Source organism: Dermochelys coriacea, chromosome 2 (genome assembly GCF_009764565.3).
Source record: "Dermochelys coriacea isolate rDerCor1 chromosome 2, rDerCor1.pri.v4, whole genome shotgun sequence".
In the NCBI taxonomy this organism is placed as follows: Eukaryota; Metazoa; Chordata; order Testudines; family Dermochelyidae; genus Dermochelys; species Dermochelys coriacea.
In genome coordinates, this window is record NC_050069.1 from 114,438,475 (window position 1) to 114,463,095 (window position 24,621).

A 24,621-nucleotide genomic window follows, 5' to 3' on the forward strand; every position below is an offset into this window, starting at 1 on the left:
AGTCCCTAATGGATTTCATGGATTCTCTGGTGCGCCTCCCTTTCTGGATCACAACTCTACTTGGGGCAGGGACTGCGGGGGGTGTTTGGAGGGGTGTTAGTAACTGGGAACAAAAGAGGTGTTCAAATTCAGTGTGCAACTCACATTCAGAAATATTTTCAAAAGTGGCCAGTGATTTCAGGAGCCTCAATTTTTAGGCACTCATCTTGAGACATCTTTGGATTGATTTTTAAGAAGTACTGGGCAGGTGCAGATCCCACAGGTTTCTCCTGGAGCTATCGGCTCATTCAGAACTCCTGAAAAGTCGTGGGCTCCCAAAATCTAAAAAGCCCCAAATCAGTGGCCAGTCTTGACAATTTTGACCTTGACATCTCAGTGTCCCCATTTGTTTAAAAACCAAACCCAACAGTACTTCCCTATCTCACAGAGTATTGGGCGGTTCAACCCATTAATGGCTGTAAAGCACCTGAGAGTCTCAGACTGAAGGCACTGGAGAAGTGTATCATGTTTTATGGATATTACAAAACACACATCCAGTGCTGCAGGTGTTTTTAAAAAATGAAGCCAATAGTATTCATTAGGTCAAAAGACTTGGGGCTTGTCTACACTGGCAATTTACAGGGCTGCAACTTTCTTGCTCAGGGGTGTGAAAAAAACCCCTCCTGAGCGCAGCCAGATTCAGCACTGTAACGCGCCAGTGTAGACAATGCCCCAGTGCTGGGAGCCGCATCCCTCGTAGAGGTGGGTTTTTTTAGAGTGTCAGAAGAGCGCTCTGCCGCGACTACATAAGCCATGTTAAAGCGCTGCCATGGCAGCGCTTTAGCATTGCCCGTGTAGACTAGCCCTTAGACGAATGGTCACAGGACAAAAGATTGCTAATGATATGTCTGAACTACTGTCCATCTGTTTCAGTTGCACAAGTTAGACTATTTTTACTTAAAAATTCCCACTGTTGCTAATTCTGGTGCTGCTTCTCCTCTGTCCCCCTAGTCTTCTTGTTTCAGAGCTAAGGCCCATCTTAAAAGACACTCAGCTACCATTGGACTAGCCATGGAGATCTCTTTAAAAGTAAAAGATGGTTCTTTGTGGCAGTGGTCCCTACTGTTCCAGCCAGGTATATAAGGAAGAGGAGCTTTGCTGTACTGGATTCCAGCTGAAACACTGTTACGGCTGAAATCGGCCAAACTGCTGGGTGAACTGCTATCCTAGAGAGAGTAGAGGAACCCCACAGATCAGCTGGCACCATCATACCAGCATCATCATGCATTTTACCTTCCTAATCCCTGCCTGCCCGTTCCACCGAGCCACACAGAAGGCCGGAGGAGCATGTATTTCAGTGATAATAGGAGAATGAGATTGTCATAACGAGCCTCTCCTCCTGACACAAAATTAGGCTATACTAATTAGTGTGCTCATTTGCATGCCAGTACCTAGGAGACTTTTCCACCCTATTACTATTTCACAGGAATGCTGGCCTTTGAGCTGAGGGAAAAAAGGGAGGGTTGTGTGAGCTGTGAGCTGGTGGGGAATGGGCTGATTTCTTTTGCCCTGTGCTTTGCTAGTACAAATGGCGGAGGTCTTTCTTTGTGTCTAGCTTCCATAGCGTTACCAAGTGGTAATTAGGTACAAGTGATCTGACTGTCATTTAAGTGAATAAGCCTCCCTTGAAAAAAGCTCAGTCTGCACTCACCTACAGTGAGCTGTAGCTCACGAAAGCTTATGCTCTAATAACTTTGTTAGTCTCTAAGGTGCCACAAGTACTCCTTTTCTTTTTGCGAATACAGACTAACACGGCTGCTACTCTGAAACCTACTTACCTGTCTGTCTGTCTCATCTTGCTGTCCATCCGGCCTTTCTTGCTGATGGTAGAAGTTTAACCCTTTCATTTGCTGCTTCTAGGGTGACCAGATGTCCCGATTTTATAGGTACAGTCATGATTTTTGGGTCTTTTTCTTATATAGGCTCCTATTACTCCCCCACTTCCGTCCCGATTTTTCACATTTGCTGTCTGGTCACCCTAGCTGCTTTCCAGGGGATAAGGAAAGGAGAGGAGAGTAGCCTTGTAATAGCAAGCTTCCATATCCCTCATAAAATCTCAGCTTTTCCTTTGAATCATGTAGCAGAATCACAGTTATGCTCAAATAAATTTGTTAGTCTCTAAGGTGCCACAAGTACTCCTTTTCTTTTTGCATCATTCACCTGTATGCCAGCAGCCAATGGAGCTACACTGATTTACGTCAGATGAGGATTTGGCCCCCCAGATCTTTTGGATTCTCTCTTTCATGACTCATCATGCTTAAAGTAGCCGTTTAAGGGGTAGGTTCTGCTTCCCTTACTCCTGCAAGTACTGCATGGACATTGCTCTGCATGTAGTCCCATTTTCTTTAATGGGACTACTTGAGGAGTGAGTGAAATTGGGAGAATCTAAGAGAGCTCACATCATAGGGCCAGATTCTCCCATCCTCACTCACACTCCTTGGATGGTCCCAGAGGGCCAGACTGAGAATCCCTTACTCACCTTGAGTAGTCCTGTTGCTTTCACATGGGTCAGGGTTCACAGTCTAGCTATTGAAGTCAGTGGGACCATTTGTACAAGGTAGTGCTTATTAAAATGTGTAATGGCTCCTCAGTCTAGCTGTGGGAAATCAGTGGACTATTTGTGGAGAGAAGTACTATTCAGTGTGAGCATGGGTGGCAGAATCTAAACAGCTGGCACAGATTTTCTGCACTGAAGGGCCTGCTGCCATTGAAGGCCATATTATGTCAGGATTCCCGTATGGACTGCTCTGATCACTAAAAACACCAAAGTTCAGTAATATTGACATGACAATGGGTCAAATTTTCCCCAGGGTTTCATTCTCTAAAATTGTGCCTATAACTGTGCAAGGCCAAGATCTTAGGCATGCAGCACCTCTGGCATGAAAAAGTGCATGCATAAAATTGCAGATACAATTTTAGAGGCAGCAGTTAAAAATGTGGGCACGATATGACAAGCTACTTTGTGTATTTGGGGACACTACTGTTTTCGTAATGCAAAAGGCTAGTATAGTGATTTGATTACATTTTATGAAAAGGGAGTAAATGGGAATCTTATTTATGCACACATTAGAGTCTTGATTCTCCTCTAAATTGTGCCAGTTTTAAATCCAGAGTACCTCCATTAAAGCAGTCAGAGTTAAGCAACTATTGTAAGACTGGTGTGTGAGAGAGGAGCCCAATATGTCCAATTGCCTGAGCACTGGATAGCCCTGGCAGCATGACATTTCCTTACTCGGTTTCAGCACATCATGTTTTAGAGATGAAGCGACTGCAAGAAGCAATTTATGCCTGCTGCTGTGAGGGGAGAAGGGAAATGTACAAGTAATTTGTAGTCTGCAAAAGGTTAATTATTGAAAGCAGCAGCAGCATCCCTAACAGTGGCTTTAAGCTAGTCCCTCAAGCAGCTTTATGTTAATTTCATGGAGCTAAAGGGTTGTGTGCATTGCATGTGACTCAGCTGCTTTCACACACAATCCCGTTTCTTCAATGGGCGTTCGAAGACTATACTGATATAGTTAAAGCAGCATAATATCTAGTGTGGATGCAGTTATATCAGTAAAAAGGTGCTTTATACCATATAGCTTATTCCTCTTCCCGTACAGGAATAGTTCTACCTTTATACCACTAAACTTGCATACCGTATAACTATATTGGTAAACAATCACAGGTAAGCCTTGTGCTTTGTCACTGCCGGTTGCAGACTCAGTGACATTCAAAGGATGGAAATCTGGAAGTACAACGTTAGGGGCTGATCATGCAAAACTTTTGAATTCAGTGGGAATGGAGGGTGTTCAGCACCTTGCAGGGTTAGGCCATTTCAAAAGCGGCCATTGAGTTTAGGTATCTCCATTTGGGGGTACCCATGCCCAGCCTGAAATGCCTTGTCCTGATTTTCAGAAAGAGCTGAGCAACAGCTGTAGCTTCCATTGACTTCAATAGCTGATGGGGCTTCCCTTCAATAGCTTCCACTGGCTTCTGAAAATCAAGTTAAAGGGGTCTCTAGTTGCACCCCAAAACTGAGTCTTCCAGAATGAGAAGCCACTTTTGTCATTTTGCACCTTATCTTGCAGCTGTAGAAATTTACCTCACAAAGGCCAAACCTTTGTAGGAACAGCAACTATCAGACTGAAGTTAAATAACTACATTCTGCACTCAAAGCTCAGATCAGTGTAAATTGCATTCAGTTTGAATGTTCTTTTAATTTGTTTGCACTTTGTGAACACGTATCCATTAAGACTTCTTTGAAGTTGTGTGGGTGATTCTGATCTGTGAGTTCAGAGATGACAATTGCATTTTCTTGAGATGCTTGGTAGAATTTGATGCTCTCTGTATATACAAGTATCACGTCACTTAGTCATGAAACGCTACCTCCTCTGAACTGGAATGGGGCAGCTGTTGAATAGCACAAAGCAACACTATGCAGCAGTCGAATAAAGGAAGTGAAAAAGAATACCATGTCCAACTGCAACTACAGGGGGGATTGTAGGCAAGCCTAATATAATTACCCAGAATGGAGTTTGGACAGCACGGTGAGGTTAACATGATCTTCCTCTTGCACAAAGGGCCATAGTATTTTTAAAGACCACAGTAGTAAGGAACACAGTTACACATCTTCTCTCAAAGATGGCAAAGAGGAAACAAATTGGAAATGCATGCAGCAGTGTTTTCTTTTGTCATTCTGTTTTCACTTCCTGGAGCGTTACTGATATTTGTGTGTCATCTAGTCATCCCTCGCAAATGTTCTCCCTCCCCCTTCCCCATATTACCTCTTCTCTGCTCTAGTAAGGCTCAGTGTACCAAATGGTACAGTGTCAAAAATGATTCCTACTGTCTCTCACTATTAGGAACTTTTTATTTAGTTTCTTGTGACCTGCCCTCTGACCCAGATATCACAATAAATGACAGGCTGGGAAAAACTTGAGGCTTACACTGATGCCTGCAGTTCTGATCTGTGTCCAAAACTGTTTCTGTGGTTTCCTGGCACTCATTTTTTCTATCTTGTTAAACTAAATCAGGCTGTGCTTATGGCTTTCTCGTTTTGGTGTACAGCATTTCTCTTTGGTACATAGTTTTTCTGTTTCCAAGACATCACTCATAGAAAAGGAGGCCATTTCTTGTGTAAAGTCAAAGAACATGAATATCTGACTCTCATTTTTTTCCCTATTCCCTTTGATGTTTATCTGTTCTCTGCAAACTTTTATGTAATATAGTGACTGGTGGGAGGGAGAAGCATATGATGCAGATAGTCCTGGATTAAAGTAGCTTTTATAAACACTTTATTGTGCTTGTGTAGGATACATTCATTTGTTTTCTTGGTTTTTAAGGAGCAGGAGTATTGGCTCTGTTGGCTACAAAGCAGACCAGATTCAAGAGGTCAGTGATCTAAATGTATTTGTTTTTTATTATTTATATTTCTGTATCACCTACAAGTTCCATTTAAGATCAAGGTTGCATTATATTAGGCATTGCACAAATATATAAGAAAACACAGCTCATGCCCCAAGAGCTTATGGCCTAGTTGGGTGTGAAGAAGGACCAGGAGAATGCAGGGCAGGGGGCAGGTGTTAAAAACCAAGTGAAGCAAAGTCAATTAGGTCTTAGTGCAGACCTATCCATGTTGGGTGAGAGAAACACCAGGGAAGGTTGTGTGAGAGAAACACCAGGGAATCATTCTGGGAAAGAACCAGAGAATAAATCTCTGCAAGTGTTACAGCATTGGAATAACTGGATCTTATCATTAGGGTGCCTTTCAGGCAATGCATTATAAATAGCCTATAAAACAAGATAGAGCAATGACTCATTACAGGAGGAAAGTAATGTCACCAAAAATCTGTTCAAACAATATGTGCTAAATCATCAAGAGATTCAAACTGGATTTCAAAACAACTGCAGTCTGAGTACCACACACTTCCAGTAGGAGAGAATTTTACAAGCAAAGGCCAGAATAGAACAGCTTAAAAGCCCCTTTCTCCATGCTTTCGGGGGAAATCTTTTGTCTAAATGAAAGGAGCCAAGCCAGTAGTGTCTGGAAGGATACATGCTTTCTGTTGAGACATAAATCACTTTTGATTCTGTCTGGGAGATGTATTCTGGTGACTTGAGAAGTAAAAGTGGGTATTGTGGTGGTGACACAATTCTCATGTGCTGTGAGCGGACAGCAGCTCTCCCTTGCACTATGACACTAGAAGTGAATAAGAAAGTTCTCACATGCTGTCTATTATTAAAGGGATACAATCTACTTGAACTTTAGTCAGCTAAATAGTTTGAAAGCAGTTTTGACTACTTTTTCCTAAGGACCCCCTCTGCCAGTTTTTGTGGTTTTACAATTACAGTTATCATTATTTTATTTATTATATTATTTGTATTGCCATAGTGACAGTTGTGGAACACTTCTGTTTCCACTTTTAGTAATAGTAGTGTGATTTGTAAGTTGCCGCTGTCCTTTTTAAATTGATATTTAAAAAAATACATTTGGGGACCAAATTCTGTCTTGGATTCTCTAGTATAGAAAGCCTGCCAGATAGGGCTGAATTTCATGGACAGGGTTAGGGCATACTTGCAAGCATGTTTTGCTGCTTCTCTGAACAAGATGGAATATATTTGTGGCTAGCACTTGTTGAGACCCATATATGTGCTAGCTATCTGTGGGGCTGGATATGCCCCCTCAGGGCAGCAGGCTCATGGAATGTTGTATGGAACCTTTAGGTTTGTCCAATCCTTTTTTTCTAGAATGTGGGTTCTAGAATGTGATCACCCTCCCTTTATTTATAGCTAGAAGGGAGTGGGAGGGTCCAGAGACTTTTTTTTTTTCTTCTGATGTACTGTGGAGTCACAGTATAGGAAAGGTTCAGAACCACTGGTAATTGTGCTTCTCTGGTCACCCTTGTGTTTGTTAGGAAAAGTCCCTCCAGCTGTATGGACTGAAGCTTTGATACTGCAATATCACTCGTGCACTGGGAATCCATTGAGGCTTTGTGTGATTGCAGAGCTTTGGCCTGCACGCAGTGCAGCATAGGGTCAGGACATAAGGCTGCAATATACACAGAGAAGTCCTGATAAGATCCTAAAATACAGGAGCTCTCACCGATAGCTAATGCCACTAGAACCCTGGGACTGAACTGAGCTAAACTGATGTTCATGTGGAGGGAGTGTGGTATCTTATTTAGTAGCATGGATGATAAATAAGCATTTAATAACTTGGATCACAGACAGTGTTCATAGGCTCATAGATTTTAAGGTCAGAAGGGAGCATGGTGATCACCTAATCTGACCTCCTGCACATTGTAGGCTACAGAACCTCACCCACCCACTCCTATAATAGACCCGTAACCTCTCACTGAGTTACTGAAGTCCTCAAATCATGGTTTAATCCACCATTTACACAAGTTTAAACCGGCTAGTGACCCATGCCCCATGCTGCAGAGGAAGGTGAAAACCCCCCCAGGGTCTCTGCCCATCTGACCTGGGCAAAAATTCCTCCCTGACCCCAAGTATAGCGATCAGTTAGACCCTGAGCATGTGGGGAAGAGCCACTGGCCAGACACCTGGGAAAGAATTCGCTGTAGTAACTCAAAGCCCTCCCCAGAGGCAGAAGTGATAGAGTCTGGTTTGATGGATCTGTGAAGTTAGGCCCTGGGCTGAGAGGGGGCACAGAGATCAACAAACCTTGAATCTGCTGATTGATGGTAGGAATAAAAAAAATGGGTCAAGGAGGCAGTGAGTCTGGATGCATGTGGTACAGCTGATTTCTGGCCCTTTCTGCCACTCTGGTCTGCCAGCCTTCTTCTATTTGAGTTTAGCGTCCCACTGGGCTGTGGATGGTGGCGCACAATCTGGGTGCCCCCTAATGTCACATTAGAGCCTGGAATTCAAGCAGGAGGCAACTGGCACAAGCATGAGTGGGCAGCACTCGGACAGCTGAGTCTGCTTGGCATTCAAGGAGAGCAACAGCACCTTTGCCACTGGCAGCAAGCACCACCAACAGAACCAAACGTTTAACAGCAAGTGAAGCAAAGTAGGCGGGTGGAGGTCTGCCCTGGGCATGGCGGTTATAAGGCTTTGCAGGAGAGGGTCTCTGGGATAGGGAAGAAGAGAGGGATCTGTGGAGGAAGCTCTGAAATAGAGGAGGAATGGGGGCAGCCTGTACACTGGGGGTAAAAAATGTCAATGGATCTGGGCTTTGAGTGGCATTGTAATTGTTCAGTATTTGTATTGCAATAGTGGCGAGGAGCCTCATTCATGGATCTGGACCCAGTTGTGCTAGGTGCTATACAGACTCAGAACAAAAAGATAGTCCCTGCCCCAAAGAGCTATTTTATTTTATTACTTTGCCCAATGATTCTTTTTGAAAAGCCTTAACCCTCTTTTATTTTTAAAGCATGTTCCTCTCTTGCTTTTTCTTGCTTTTTTATTTTGTCTTTGTTTAAATTTGTACTTTTTAAGTGTAGGAGAAGCACATAACTCTTGGCAATAACATGGACTTACATCACTTTGCATTATTAGATATTTAATGCACTGGGATGACACTAATCAGTTCTCTAATAATCCGCTTTCCCACTGTTCATCCTGGTCTTGATTCTCATTTACATTAAGGCCCATTTACACTGCTCTGGCCAGAGAGAATAAAGCAATCTTATTGTAAATGCAAATCAGGGCCCCTCTTTACATTCGTTTTTATTTTGGGTCATTCTATCAAAATAGTGGGTTGGGAGCAGGATGCATTTTCCTCTAAATGAGGAAATCCTCTGACTAACCTGTGGAAATCAAGAGTAATCCCACAGAAGTCAATTAAGTTCCACTGGGGTAAAACCAATGTAGGGCCTGGTGAGACTAATTCAGAATGGTTCTGTGCACCTGCAACTCCTAATGAAGTCAATGGGCCCGATTCTTCTCTCTCACCAGTGCAATGTCAATGGAGTTACACCAGTGTAAAAGAGTGAGTGAGGGACGTGGGCTTATTGGGTGCTGAGACTGCTAAGCCCCTTGCAGGATTGGACCCACTTAAGAAAGTGTATAGGATTTCCTAGTGTATTGACTCTCTGATGTTGTTGTCCACACTGTTCTAATTGCAAAATGTCTGACCCAGTTGGGAAAGCTTTTTCTTTCCATGTGCCAGTGTGACAAGGAAACTGCTGACTCCAGTTTGAAAACCCTTCTCTGTCTACAAAACACCTCAATAGGGCTCCTTGTATTCAGTCTCCCAACCAGCACACATGAAGGCAAAAGCAAGACAGGAAATCAACTGAGATTTAAGAGGTTCAGATCAGCGTAGGATGAATTGGTGCTTCGTGTTATGTAGGTCAGACAGTTCACAGACAGATCGGAGAGCAGTCCCTTCATTTTTGAAGTTAGTGTATTTTGACAGGAAGTTTCCTCAACATGAACAATTGGCTTTAAATGCCATTCATATGAACCAAATTACCCATGGAGCCGGCACGGTAAGTTTGTCTTTTTTTAGTCCATTAAATATGTAGGTAAAATGCAAAGGGCAAAATTCAGAGACAATATGTCTTGATGGAGGTTTAGGTAAGACTTTATTACACTCAGACTCTCTTACACTCAGTTAGACCCCCTTTGACCAATTTATACCCACTTACCAATGTATGAATATAAGGGAGCATATGATGGTGTAGCTTACATGCCCCATGGCTAAAATAGGTGTAAGATGGTGTAAATTAAGACAGAGAAACTTAAAGTAAATTAGTGAGCAGCATGTTATTGCATTCTCTTCTTTGTCACTGATATCAGAGCCTCAGATTCATCATTTGATGGCCACTGAACATTGACTCCTAAATAAAATGCAAAGGGAGGAAACAGGATTTATGCACTGCACCTCCAGAAAAAGAATAGGACCTCTGCAATAAGAACTGACATAATGGATCAGTAAGGACTGGATGGGGTAGTGAAATGCCTGAAACATAGCTGAGGAGTATCACACTGTTTGCCTCATTGCACATAGGAAGGCCCTGGGGTATCAGGTTGTTATAAACATGGAAGAAAAAAGTTGATGGAGCCAGCAGCAAAATTGCTCCTCCTCATCCCACCTCTTTTGAGTAAACTCCCTTTTCAATGAGCTTTTGTTCATATTGCTCAGCCCCCTACTTTCTGACACTTATAGGCAGTCAGGTTTCTACTTCTTAGAAACAGTGAAATCCTCACATGGTGCTCCATGAAGACAGTGTACAATTCAGTGAAACCAGGGCTGTCATGTACACTGTGCAGTGGTGGTGCTGACCTTTTATTACACTATTCCATTACAAACATATCACACCATGCCAAATTACATGCAGTCTTAAAGAAGAGTGGAGTAGCTGGGATTTTTAAATTAAGAGAGGATAACATTTGACAGGGATATCTATCTGTTCCAGTTGTGCCACTCAGGAAGTTCTCCATTCTTTAGCTACCTGCTTCTGTTGAATCCTTAATGGCATGAACATATAAGGACTAGAATATCAGGCCTTTTGAAAGAATGCTTCTCTGTCAGGGAGTGCATTCCATTGCAGTGCAGTGGGAGGAAATGATGTATTATGGCCACATTTTTCAAAAGGATTCATGGATTTTTGGATTCCTCATTTTCTGGCTGCCCAATCTCTGACACTTTGAATAAGATCTTCAGAACGCCCACGGCTCCAGTGGGTACTGCAGAAATCAGCCTCCAGTTGAGCACCCAAAAATGGAGACACCTAAACTTAGAGGCCCCTTTTGAACTTATAGGCCTATCTGTTTAATACAGATTGAACCCGGAAATGACACAAACCACTCAGCAAAGTGAACAAGGTGAAAGGTCCTGTGAGGTTGCCAGTCTGGAGGTTTTCTTGGACGTGTTCAGGAAAAAAAAGAAAAGAAAATGAACAGCAGTCACATAAGAATAATAATAATAAAAAAAGGAGTACTTGTGGCATCTTAGAGACTAACAAATTTATTTGAGCATAAGTACTCCTTTTCTTTTTGCGGATACAGACTAACACAGCTGCTACTCTGAAACCTATAAGAATAATAATAGATAATATGAAAAGGAGTGCTTGTGGCACCTTAGAGACTAACAAATTTATTTGAGCATAAGCTTTTGTGAGTTACAGCTCACTTCATGGGATGCATTCAGATAATATATTTAACATAATATATTTAACATAAAGTGCCCTAGGTGTGAATGGCACTTTACGGAGAGAAGAAAGACAGGTGAGAGCAGAATCTAACTCAGTCCTTGACCAAAAGAGCTTAAAACATAAAGGCCCAATCCTGCAAATATTCTCAGGCATTGTGCCTATTGCTGCCATAAGTAATACAATTGTGGTTATTCATGGCAGTAAGCACTACTTCTGGTGGTAGATGTGTGGCCTGGACCCCAGTTTATCTATATATGCCATGATGTAGGGATAGATGACATTGCATAAGGGGAGTGCAGTCTATTAAATAGTTTCTGAGCCCACTAGTGATGCTCACAACGTTCTGTGTTTTAGAAGGTGCTGGAATTGTATGTGTAGCAAAGCCTTGCACGTTTTGTATATTTAGTAAACATGGGTAATTGGACCCTACCATACTCATGTGGTTCCATCCTATTCTGCTTGCTGTGTAAACAGCAGAAGACAACAGGCTGGGAAGGAGGCCTAGACAAAATAGGGCTCTGAGATTATTCTTTTGTATGTGGGTGGGCGTTTTATTAATTTAAATAGAATTGGCTTAGTGGGGTAGCATGGAACTGACTTCAGTTGGAGTTTTGTATGCGCAAGTGTAACCCACACACCTTCTGAGTGTGGTGTTCTGTCCCATGTAGTGGAACCAAGACCACTTAGAGAATGAGCGACAGAGAGATTGAGTCTGCTCTAGAGCATTAGCTAAGAGGCAGTTGGCTTTTAGCTCATGCAGTAGAGGCTCATGCTTTAAACTCTAGAGGTTCCAGGTTCAATCCCGCCCGCTGATGACCAGGGTCTGTCAGAGTTACAAGGGAGGGCTCGTCCGGGGTTTCAGTGGGGAAGTCTCTGAAGCTTGGGACATGCTTCCTCAGCTAGGGGAAGTATGTAACCTACCCACATTCTGCATGTGGTGTTCTGTCCCATCTAGTGGCACCAAGACCACTTAGAGAGAGAGGTAAAATGAGTCTGCTCTATAGCCTTAGTTAAGAGTCAGTTGGCTTTTGGCTCATGCAGTAGAGGCTCATGCACTTAGCTCCAGAGGTCCTTGGTTTAATCCCGCCCGCTGACAACCGGGATCTGTCGGTGTTACACAAGGATGGCAAAATTTGCCCCTTCCTGTACAATGCTGATAGTTAGATTGGGGTAATATTGCCCTGAGGTTTATACAGCTAAAGACTAGAATGGGCCTGAGTCAAACACCTGGATCAGATTCCCCCAAATTTGGTTGTGTGGGTAAAATGTTTTTAAATTTGGGTCTTAATTTTGCAGTTTATGCCCATCTTTACTAAACCTCCAATATTTCAAGTATTTGTGCCATGAAACATTGATAATGGGGGGGGGCACTAGCTATATAGCATCAGGCACCTTTGAGGTTTTGTTTTGTTTTGTTTGCAATTACCAATTTGGAACGATAAAGGAGTATTCCTTGCTTAGAGAGTCTTCCCATCTGTGAGTGCATTTGATTCCGTTTGGCCTCTGTGTGTTGTTTGCACACATAGCACCAATTTGGATGTACCCTGGAGCATTGGATTTGCTATGATGAGTTCTTGAAAGCATTTTAGACCAGATCAGCTGTGAAGTTTTACTGTTTTTACTGTTTTTACTGATTTTTCTGTTTATTCCTCATTTCATTATGAACTATAATCCAGCCAAAATACTGCAATGGTTTTAATGCTACACTCTGTGTGGGGGTGTGTGTGGTATGGCTGCCTTCTAGAAATGACACTTTTCATTCATGGCCATCCTAAAAGCTGCTATCAAATGTTCTAACATTATTGACAGACTTAGGTTTCAACACGCTTTATTTATTTATTTATTTATTTATTAACTTAAGTGATATGAAGGAATATGCCTGGCCTGGAGGCGACACAGTGAATTAATGCTCTAGGGTTTCACCCCTGGGACCTGGATTCATATCTAATTTGAGTCACAAATGAAACAAATTTGGTGAGATCATCTGCAAGCTGGTCTGACTCCTTAGTGAAACATTTGTCCATGGAACCAACTTCCCCGTTTAGCTTCTGTGCTAGGGACAGGCTCCTCTGCTTGTGTCAGTCATCATAGCTTCAGTTTACAGCTGCTGAGGATGCTGCACTGGGATTGTCAGTGAAGAGCCAACGTGTTGGAAATCAGTGATGGAGGCATGGAATCAGAACCTGTCTGCAGCACTGTCATTGGCTTCAGCTAGCTCTGCCAGTCCTTTGTTTGCATGAGCCCTGAAAGCCCTACTTCCTTTCTCTACCCTTCGCAAACCTTTGATTTTCTGCGTGGATGCTATCAAGCAGAAAAGGCAAGTCACACTGTAATTTGTGCCAGGTGGTTGGGCTCTGTTTACAACCTCCTATGGCCTCTAACTAATTTAATAATTTTGTTAAGATGTTAAAATAAAAAGAAAACGGTACAGCGTTGAAGCATAGAAGTTTCTGGTTATCAGGGAATAACGTACAGATTATCAAGGGGTGCGAAGTTCGGTTTAAGATCGGATGGCGTAAGGAATACATAATCTGCAGCATCCCCAATTGGGGGTAAAAGGTTAATGGGTCAAAGAACAGACATTCAGATATGAGGGTATGTTGTTCATATAATGGCTACGTTCAGGTGTTGAGTATAATGAGTGGATACGATGATGAGGATGGATTGACCCTCATTTGGTGAGATTTAATGTTCAGTGAGTTTATGGTTCCAGTTCATATGGTTCAATGGAAAAAGTCTCTTGGTCCCTTTCTCATAGTTGATGCACAATGTCATACTGGCTCACACCTCCTGGTACTGTCAGTGGCCAGTGATGTGTTCGATGTAGATATCCCTGGACCATCGGTGTCCGAGACCATGAGGCGCTGCATGAGCCGTGCGTAGCATCGACTGATCCAACAGGTCTGCAGCACACGCTCATCGCAGGGGTCCCAGGCGCCCAGGGCTCTGATGATCAGGGCGTCTATCTGCACCTCGTAGCCCTTCTCTCTCAGGGTGTTGGCCAGGGGGGCGTACTTTTCTAGTTTACAAGCTTGGGCTTCGCGGAAGGCCGGGGATCAACATCCCTGCCTGAGCCTTCCCCCTTTGGCAATCTGTATGACTTTCACCTGTATTTGAGCTCTTCTTTGCTCATGTATTCCCGTTTGTCAGGCACAGACGTGCCAGAACTGCAGCATGGGACAGCACAGTATGGAAAGGCAAAGAAGGATGGTCCAGGAGTAAAAGCACTAGCCTGGGACTTAGAAGTGCTGGGTTCATTTCCCTGCTCTGTCAGAGACTCCCTGGGTGACCATGGACAAATCACTTAGTCTTTGTCTGTGCATCTGTTCCCCATGTGGATAATGGTACCCCCTACCTTTCAAGGTATTGTGAAATCAGGTTTAGATACTATCATTGTGCGGTCTTATAAGTACCTTAGAAAGTAAGTACCAAGCAGAGATGGCCCAAGTAAAATGATTGTGTCTGTGAGCATCTTGTGCCACTTTGGGAAAAAAGAGACCCTTGTCCTTTCCTTCCCCCTAAGATGCAGGTTTATGAAATAAGTAGCTTTTGCAGCAACATTGGCTTATTTTCAGCTTCACCACAACATCAGTCATGTTCTCGTCCCTCCTGCCTACAGGAAATGTGACACAGGATCTTTACAGACCCCTGCACACAGCAATGCAAATAGAACAGCTGGACTTCTGGGATATATTATATTATGATTGTTTGGTTTGGGAGGAAGCACTTGGGTGATATAAACAAAACACTGCCACCTTTACTCTCTTTGGCCAAATGAGGACTAACCAGAAGTGTGACTATTTTCTTGAGCTCTCAAGTAGTCCTAAAAGAGTGGCCACTACTGACCATATTGATCTCCCTATCCTGGAGAGTAGTAATCCAGTTTTCAAATGTTTGATTCAAACACTTTTTTTTTTGGTAGATATTATCGCAACTATTGCGCACACATATATTTTCCTGTATTCAATTTTCAAAATTACCCCAAGATTTGAGACTTAATATCCTCCCTTTTTTACTCCTTTCCGCCTCTTTTTTGAATGCCATCTCTGGGGCCCAAGATGCTAAATTATGATGGATGTTATCACTTGACTCCCCAGCACATGATTTAAACTACTGACAGGCTAGCTGGAGCTGCCTTACCTTGTTGGATAACAGTTCCAGTTGAAAAAAGAAAAGGAGTACTTGTGGCACCTTAGAGACTAACAAATTTATTTGAGCATAAGCTTCCGTGAGCTACAGCTCACGTCATCGGATGCGATGACGTGAGCTGTAGCTCACGAAAGCTTATGCTCAAATAAATTTGTTAGTCTCTAAGGTGCCACAAGTACTCCTTTTCTTTTTGTAAATACAGACTAACACAGCTGCTACTCTGAAACCAGTTCCATTTGACTATCCTTTGTGAGGAAAGAGGTTGATAATCTTTGTTCGCTTTTCTTTGTGGTCCCATGGAAATCCTTAAGAAGATCTCTGCAGAGACTGCTTGCTTGGAGCTCCTTTTTTCTAGCCTCACAGTCATCTCACATGCTGGAATAGGGCAATTTTTTTTCTGCATAGAGCTGTCCTTGGAATGCAGAAGTTTATGATGTAGACAATCCAATTGGTGCCACAGCTATCATTTTGCTGCCACTCTGTTAGGTTCTAAAAACAGTCCTTCCTGGGAGAGGCTGTAACCGTTGGTGTTCATGGAGACATAGCATGGAAAGGACACAGAAAATCTTTTTCTCATGGAAAGTGTGATCAAGTATCGCTGTACCCAGATACCACAGCGCTGGACACATCCTTGGATGGATGGAAGAATAGATTGCAAGGATAGACCAAGAAGCACCATTGTATACTTTATGGTCCTGCATGCTGCAGTAAATACTAAAACCCAACATAAATGATTAGAGCCCTACGGCTGCTCAGGCTTGAAGATGTAAAGGTGAAGATATGCTGCTCTATGGACAGAACTGGCAGGAATGTTCAGGCAGTACAGAGATGGCTGTATGGCTTGTCCTAGAAAAGAAAGAGAAGTTGCAGTACATGGTGCAGAAAAGCCCTGGTTGGCCAATCATGATTAATTGTTTTTATAGATCAGCCTCTTCTTGGCTCACCGGGATAAGGCCTGCCAGGAACAGGCACTAGACCACACCAGTCCGTTAATATGAAAGTTCTTTATCATATAACTGGTTGGCAGAGAACTGTTGGGTAATTGTTGGAGGAAATGCAGCCTAGGGTTTAGAGAAGGGCACTGGGAGTCAAGATTGCTGGGTTTTATTCCTGCCTGTGCTGCTGATTTATGTCACCTTAGACAAGTCAGTTTTCAAACTTGGATGCTTACGGGGTAAGAACCTAAATAAATGGCCTAATTTTCTGAAATTTTGAGCACTCACAGCTCCTATTGATTTCAGTGGCAGGTTTTTTGTTTTTGTTTTCTTTTCTTTTCACTCAGCACCTCCAAAAATGGGGCCATTTTTCATTTTAAGCCTAAATGGGGATTTATGTGCCTCATGGTCAGTGCTAGAGCTGGACAGGAGTTGGTTTTTTGAGATTTTGACGTTTGTTCCTGTCCTGAACCAGGACAAAAAGTCAGAATCTCAAAAATGTCAACAAACTCAAAATCCCTCCCCCCACACACACAAAATGGATCAATTGAAATGTTTTGTTTCAATAATTTGGGAATGTTTGGTTTTTACTTCAACTTTTTTTTTATTAAAAAGACTGTTGGGTTTTTTTACTACAGTTGTTTGTTTCAAAACGTAAACAGTTATTTTGAACCAGCGAGCCAGAATTTTTGTTTTGAAAATGTCAAAATTAAACTTTTCAAAAATTTCAAAACACTTTCTTTCAAAAAAAATTTTGAGGCAAGAAGCATGTAGGAACCAACCCTGAAATGTTTCAGTTTAGATGAATCAGTGTTTTCTGATGGACCTGAATCATGACTGGGGTCTCTGAGCATTACTGTAATACAGAGAATAATAGTAATCGTTGTGAGGGTGTTCTCACTTCCTTTGTGTCTCTGTTTATTGAGAAGTCTCCTTTAGTGAATAAAGTTAAGAGTCTTGTTGCTACATTCAACCATGCTCTTCCATGGAGAGCCATACAGATAGGTGCTGGAACAATTTTTATAGTGGGGGTGCTGAAAGCTTTTACTGTATATTTGGTTGCTATTACCACTTCAAGCCAGGGGGTGTTGCCATACCGCCAGCTCCTATGGCCACATATCAGATGTGATACAAAAATTTGATTTCCAAATTGTGCTGTTATTTATCCATGAGAAACTTGTAACAGCAGCACCTATCTCCTTGGGACTGTAAGTCTTGACTATTGCCATTCACTCTCCTCAGAGCTGCTGGCAATGCATCTCCACCACATGCAGCTTGGTCAGAATGGAGGAGCCTGGTCACTCACAGGTTCACGTTGTTCTTGTCCAGCATTCTTTACGTTGACGGCCTATCGAAAGGTGGATTGATTTTTATATCAGCACCCTTGGTTTTTTGAAGCAGTTAATGGCACATTTGACACCTTCTCCTGGAGTCTCATTCAGATGGATGCCTGTGCTCAGACCCCACCCACCTCTTAAGAACCCTACCATTGTGTTGTAGATCAGCAGGCAATCAGGCCTTTTTTAAACAGACCTTTGGGAATGCATTCACCCTTACATCCATCTCCTCCCATTTTCAAGAAACACCCCAGCCCCCTTTATTCATAGGAGTTGTAGATTATGACCCCAGTCCCCAAATGAACCCCATTATCCCTTTTTTCTTGAGATCTTCAGTTGCATAAATGTTAGATAAATAAGTGGTTTGTAGTGGAATATTTTACTGTTGAAATATTGTACAACACCCTAACTTCATTGACTGGGGCAGAGGGCTTATTGACCTGAGTTCTCAGTTCCATGGTTATCTTCCATTCCTTTCTATGCACTGGGTTGACCACCCACAGGATCAATTGTTCTGGGGCCTGTTTGAGGCTTGGGCGGGGGGAGGGGGGGCGTGGAGAGGGGGCAACAAGCCCTTTATGGCTGCATAAACTCAGCCTAGAATTCAGCTTATTATTACTATGGTTTTATTATTTATTTTAATAATTACACAGCAGTATATAAGGAAACAAGCATTTTTGGGAGGGGATTTAGGAAAAGCTGCAATGAATTACTATTAAATGTCATTGCTTTTGATGTATGTATTTTGATTTAGTGGCACTTTGTCCTCCTGGAATTTAGGAGGTATCTTGTATTGGCTGACTACGTACATTCTCAGTGCCAAGGTAGGAAAAATGCCAATTGTTTCTATTCATTTTACCAGATGAAGCCCCACAAGTTGACCGGGCTGTGTTTGAATATCCTGTACAGATCTGTGGTTGAACTTCCTGGAATTAGAAACTGTTCGCTAATTTCCTCTCAAACTCCATCCTTAAATGGTCTTGGGAGTTTCAAGTTCTTGTATCATGCTAGATAGATCATGTAGGGCCACTTGTTAGGCAGTTTCCTGTTTCCTGCGTACATTATGTAGGCTAAAAGAAAAGGAGTACTTGTGGCACCTTAGAGACTAACAAATTTATTAGAGCATAAGCTTTCGTGAGCTACAGCTCCCTTCATCGGATGCATTTGGTGGAAAAAACAGAGGAGAGATTTATATACACACACACAGAGAACATGAAACAATGGGTTTATCATACACACTGTAAGGAGAGTGATCACTTAAGATAAGCCATCACCAACAGCAGGGGGGGGAAGGAGGAAAACCTTCCATGGTGACAAGCAGGTAGGCTAATTCCAGCAGTTAACAAGAATATCAGAGGTTTCAGAGTAGCAGCCGTGTTAGTCTGTATTCTCAAAAAGAAAAGGAGTACTTGTGGCACCTTAGAGACTAACAAATTTATTAGAGCATAAGCTTTCGTGAGCTACAGCTCACTTCATCGGATGCATTTGGTGGAAAAAACAGAGTAGAGATTTATATACACACACACAGAGAACATGAAACAATGGGTTTATCATACACACTGTAAGGAGAGTGATCACTTAAGATAAGCCATCACCAACAGCAGGGGGGGGAAGGAGGAAAACCTTTCATGGTGACAAGCAGGTAGGCTAATTCCAGCAGTTAACAAGAATATCAGAGGAACAGTGGGGGGTGGGGTGGGAGGGAGAAATACCATGGGGAAATAGAAAAGGAGTACTTGTGGCACCTTAGAGACTAACAAATTTATTAGAGCATAAGCTTTCGTGAGCTACAGCTCACTTCATCGGATGCATTTGGTGGAAAAAACAGAGGAGAGATTTATATACACACACACAGAGAACATGAAACAATGGGTTTATCATACACACTGTAAGGAGAGTGATCACTTAAGATAAGCCATCACCCACAGCAGGGGGGGGAAAGGAGGAAAACCTTCCATGGTGACAAGCAGGTAGGCTAATTCCAGCAGTTAACAAGAATATCAGAGGAACAGTGGGGGGTGGGGTGGGAGGGAGAAATACCATGGGGAAATAGTTTTACTTTGTGTAATGACTCATCCATTCCCAGTCTCTATTCAAGCCTAAGTTAATTGTATCCAGTTTGCAAATTAATTCCAATTCAGCAGTATCTCGTTGGAGTCTGTTTTTGAAGCTTTTTTGTTGAAGTATAGCCACTCTTAGGTCTGTGATCGAGTGACCAGAGAGATTGAAGTGTTCTCCAACTGGTTTTTGAATGTTATAATTCTTGACGTCTGATTTGTGTCCATTCATTCTTTTACGTAGAGACTGTCCAGTTTGGCCAATGTACATGGCAGAGGGGCATTGCTGGCACATGATGGCATATATCACATTGGTAGATGCGCAGGTGAACGAGCCTCTGATAGTGTGGCTGATGTGATTAGGCCCTATGATGGTATCCCCTGAATAGATATGTGGACAGAGTTGGCAACGGGCTTTGTTGCAAGGATAGGTTCCTGGGTTAGTGGTTCTGTTGTGTGGTGTGTGGTTGCTGGTGAGTATTTGCTTCAGATTGGGGGGCTGTCTGTAAGCAAGGACTGGTCTGTCTCCCAAGATCTGAGAGAGCGATGGCTCGTCCTTCAGGATAGGTTGTAGATCCTTGATGATGCGTTGGAGAGGTTTTAGTTGGGGGCTGAAGGTGATGGCTAGTGGCGTTCTGTTGTTTTCTTTGTTGGGCCTGTCCTGTAGTAGGTGACTTCTGGGTACTCTTCTGGCTCTGTCAATCTGTTTCTTCACTTCAGCAGGTGGGTATTGTAGTTGTAGGAATGCATGATAGAGATCTTGTAGGTGTTTGTCTCTGTCTGAGGGGTTGGAGCAAATGCGGTTATATCGTAGCGCTTGGCTGTAGACAATGGATCGAGTGGTATGATCTGGATGAAAGCTAGAGGCATGTAGGTAGGAATAGCAGTCAGTAGGTTTCCGATATAGGGTGGTGTTTATGTGACCATCGCTTATTAGCACCGTAGTGTCCAGGAAGTGGATCTCTTGTGTGGACTGGTCCAGGCTGAGGTTGATGGTGGGATGGAAATTGTTGAAATCATGGTGGAATTCCTCAAGAGCTTCTTTTCCATGGGTCCAGATGATGAAGATGTCATCAATGTAGCGCAAGTAGAGTAGGGGCATTAGGGGACGAGAGCTGAGGAAGCGTTGTTCTAAGTCAGCCATAAAAATGTTGGCATACTGTGGGGCTATGCGGGTACCCATCGCAGTGCCGCTGATTTGAAGGTATACATTGTCACCAAATGTGAAATAGTTATGGGTCAGGACAAAGTCACAAAGTTCTGCCACCAGGAGGCTGGCTGGTTCTCCACTGCCTCTCACATTTATACCCACGGAAGGCAGATGTAAAATGCTGTCACATCAGAATGGCTGCATTTTACACTTGCTCTGCACAGGTGTCAATGACTATGCAAAATGCAAGGCAGTGGGGAGTCAGGCCTTTTCTTGCTAGGATGTACACTGTGCATCTAAGGCGCTATGCAAGTGCTCTTTGCCTTGAAAGTAATTGTACTTCTAGACGTAAAAGCATTCTGTACTGAACAGTAATCCCAGCTGTGTAACCATGTTTTGATGTGTCCCTGAGCTGGAAAAATATTCTGTGAGCAATCCTGTGCTATTCCCTGGGTCCTAAAAATATAGAGGGTGGAACCTCTAAAATTTGTTGGTGGTTAAGCAGATTTGCAAGCTATGGGTTTAAAAACAAAATACTGTACTTCTGGAAAGTTATTTTCAGGTTGTGAAGAAAGGGGAACCTTCTAACTTCACCAAAATGTTATTCTGTCAGCATCTGCTCTCCAATCCCCTGTCTGTGCCTTAATTGGCTAAATCCCGAAGCCCTTAAGGAGTAAGGACTGAATTGAAACGGACTAAAGACCCCAGGATAGAGCTCAGTAATGGTGATATATGTAGCATCTTTCATCCCAAGGGATCCCAAGACACTTAGTAAGTGTAATAAACTAATACACAAACTACCCTCCAGATAGCGTAAAGATTATTTCACTTCAAAATACAGCCATCACTGGGGTGGAGCACAACAGTTGATGAAGCACACAGAGACAGTTTAAAATAAAGAGTATAGTGTCAAGTTGAAACTGTAGGGGAAATTTTGGTAAGCAGAATATAGTTACTTACTACACCAGGGCTAACACCCTCTACTCTTATGAAAAGTGCCATAAGATCTTTAATGACTGGAAGTGATCAAGATCTTTGTGTTATATTTCATCTGATAAACACATCTCCAACAGTGAAACGCTCCCTTATACCAGATTGACACAATGGATAAATACTGAATTAAGAGACAAAGTGATGTTTGCTGAATTATGAGAACAATTTTCTGCCAGACCTAAGTGTTCCTTGGAAGTTTCCACCAAAGATGTGTCTGCCCCTGTTTTTACCAGGCAGACTTTTACTCATTGTCACAATTTTTGGATCCCACTTGAGAGCGATAGTAGAATAAGCGGGACAAGCTCCACCTCCTCACGAAAGCAAAGGGAATCAGCTGTGGGTGATATTGTGTGGAAAATTAAATTAAGCCTAAATGAACAAATGGAACAGGGTCTTGCCCTAGAACGGAGCTGAAGTTAACCTTTCTGGAACTCTGTTGTCCCTGAGGTCATTCTGAGTGTGGTACACTGAGGTGGCTTGTTTCCAAGCATTAGTGAAAATGTCAGCTAAGATACAGTGGCTGTCTGTGACAAATGAATAGCTGTGGACTAGGTAAGGACTTCCCTGCTTCTCCCCATAAAAGCTTCCTGCTCCTATTAAAATGTCTCTCAGAGAGAGAGAAACCATTTCTCCACAGATGGGCCTTAGTGTTGAGATTTCTTTGCTTACAACATAAAGTGTACCCAGCTTATGTCTTAAGGGGGCTACAGATTTATGGTTGAGAAGCCTTGAACTACATCAGTAAAATAATCTGTGGTCGTTCAGGGGGGCAAAGTCAAAGAAACAGGAATTTGACCAGCCTGGCAGTTCTGACTGGATATGGTACTCCTCTTCACTTCCTTTCCTAAACAGTTATGCAGAGGTGGCTGCCTTTCCTCAGTGGGTTTCAACATATGCAGGGCCTGATTCTGAGAGATGTAGACCAGTGCTTCTCAAGCTATCTGATGTGGGGGACCGGCAATTTTTTTTCCCAATGTGCGCACAGACTGGCAGCCGATGGCTCCGGTCCATGGACCACCACTTTGAATAGCACTGATGTAGAGCATTCTCAACTCCCATTCAGCACCTGTGAGGATTGGGTCCTGTGAAGTGTTTAACACCTTCTGAGAGTTGCTGAGCACCCTCAGTTCCCACATCTTCACTTCTTACTAGGCCAGAAAGGGAAAGCTTTGCCTACCAAGTTTCAGGAGAGCAAGGAGATCCCAGATAAGAGATTTTACTCTGTGGCTTCACTGGCTGGCAGTCCATGTTGAACACCACTGGTGCAGGTCTGTGTAAAGTTAGCCATCAGGATGCAGAGCCATGCAGACACAAACCTTGGAAAGCCCCCTGTAGCCCTCATCTGTGAGAGAAAACTGTAAAATACATTTTGGTTTTTGGAGGGGAAAAAATTGCCTTCTTTCATCAAGAGTCCTTTTGCTTTAACCCAACCCCCCCCAAAAACCTTTCCTTGTCCTTATGTGAACAATTCGCTAACATCCAGTGTACAAAGGGCAGCATCATTCTTTGAGCTATAGCTTGCATTGGAAAGAAAAAGAGTATATTGCACTCCAGCACGTAGAAAAAAAAGTAGGAGACCAAAAAGTTAGTGCACTTTGGTACGACCATCTGGAGAGCATGCAGGTAGCAGCTGGAAAGCAACGCATGTGAGTCACTCATGTCCTGCACACTTTATTAGGATAAGTGCACATTCCCTACCAAAAAGGAGGCCAAATCCCTTCCATTATTTGCTGTCTATCAGAACAGCATAGACTAAGAGAATAAAGATCAGATAACTTAAAATCTTGCCAAGGTGCAAAAAAAAAAATGCTTGTTTACATGTAATACATGAGAACAGTCATCAGAGTCTGCACAAGACCCATGTATGTCCTTCTGGGCTGAACTGGTGTCACAAAGATAATTGCATCTACATGAATTTTGGATGAGTGCCGTTCTGTGTTCACTTTTGGGTGAGGACATGTTGGAAGGCTGTCTGTGATAGATTTGTTACATCTTGCGTAGTATGTCTCACTTATGTTTATGATTTCTGTTTTTAGCTGTCATCTGTGATGATAACTTGCAGTGAATTTATCAAGGACTCTGTGGAAAGAATCATGGGCTGCTTACAGATTTTTATCAACCTTTTTGACATATCTATGATTGTAAGCCTGCTGCTTACTGAATGTTCCTTTCCTCCAGCATGATCCCTCCTCTTCAAAGGGTATCTTCATCTCTTTATAGGACTGGTGCAGCAGTTCAGAAGCCAGCTAGTCCAAAACCAGTCAGCCAGCCTCTTTCCTTCCTTGCTTTCTTCCTTTCCAGAAATAGATGTTCTTTTCCTTACCCTAAAAGTTTACAGAACAGCTGATCCAGTTAACCCGGGAAGCAGATGTGAAAGAATTAACACAGGTTGTTGTTGTATTTAGTACTGTCTATGTTCAGTGCTTGTACTTTAAAAAAGTTATTTGCATGGCAAGCAAAATTTTTCAATAATGTAATGAATACACACTGGAGAATGTTTATTTTCCATTAGTGAGGGGGAGGTATTTGATTCTTTTCTGAAGTGGAAGCAGAAGAAAAAATAATCAGCTTGAGTTGGCACCCCTAGAGTCAGCAGAATATCATGACCAGATGTCTGTGTTTAACTAGTTCTCACTTTGGAAGGGACATTTGTGCATTATATAAATAAATAAATAAATGAGCCGCAAACCATAACAGTTAGAGAACAAAATAATCTCCAAAGACTTTAGTCTAGAGGCTGGTTTTATTGAGAACAAACAACACATAGTTGGATTTTTTTAAGGTTAGTCCAACTGGTTTTGTATCAAAGGTAAGTGTCCAGATTCTTATAGAACCAGCTTAATTTTAACTTAAGCA

At 42.6% G+C, this 24,621-nt stretch overlaps 1 protein-coding gene across 9 annotated transcripts in view; it reads left to right on the forward strand.

Moving 5' to 3' along the window:
* Nucleotides 1-24,621, forward strand: part of GFOD1 (glucose-fructose oxidoreductase domain containing 1) — a 113,863-nt gene that overhangs the window by 61,647 nt on the left and 27,595 nt on the right. For 3 of the 9 annotated variants that reach the window (XM_043507011.1, XM_043507014.1, XM_038390857.2), the window contains exon 2: nt 5,364-5,412. The exons of the other annotated variants lie outside the window; for them this stretch is intronic. In XM_043507011.1, coding sequence (XP_043362946.1) covers nt 5,364-5,412 — 49 coding nt within the window. The remainder of the gene's footprint in view (nt 1-5,363; nt 5,413-24,621) is intronic. 9 annotated transcript variants of the gene reach the window in all.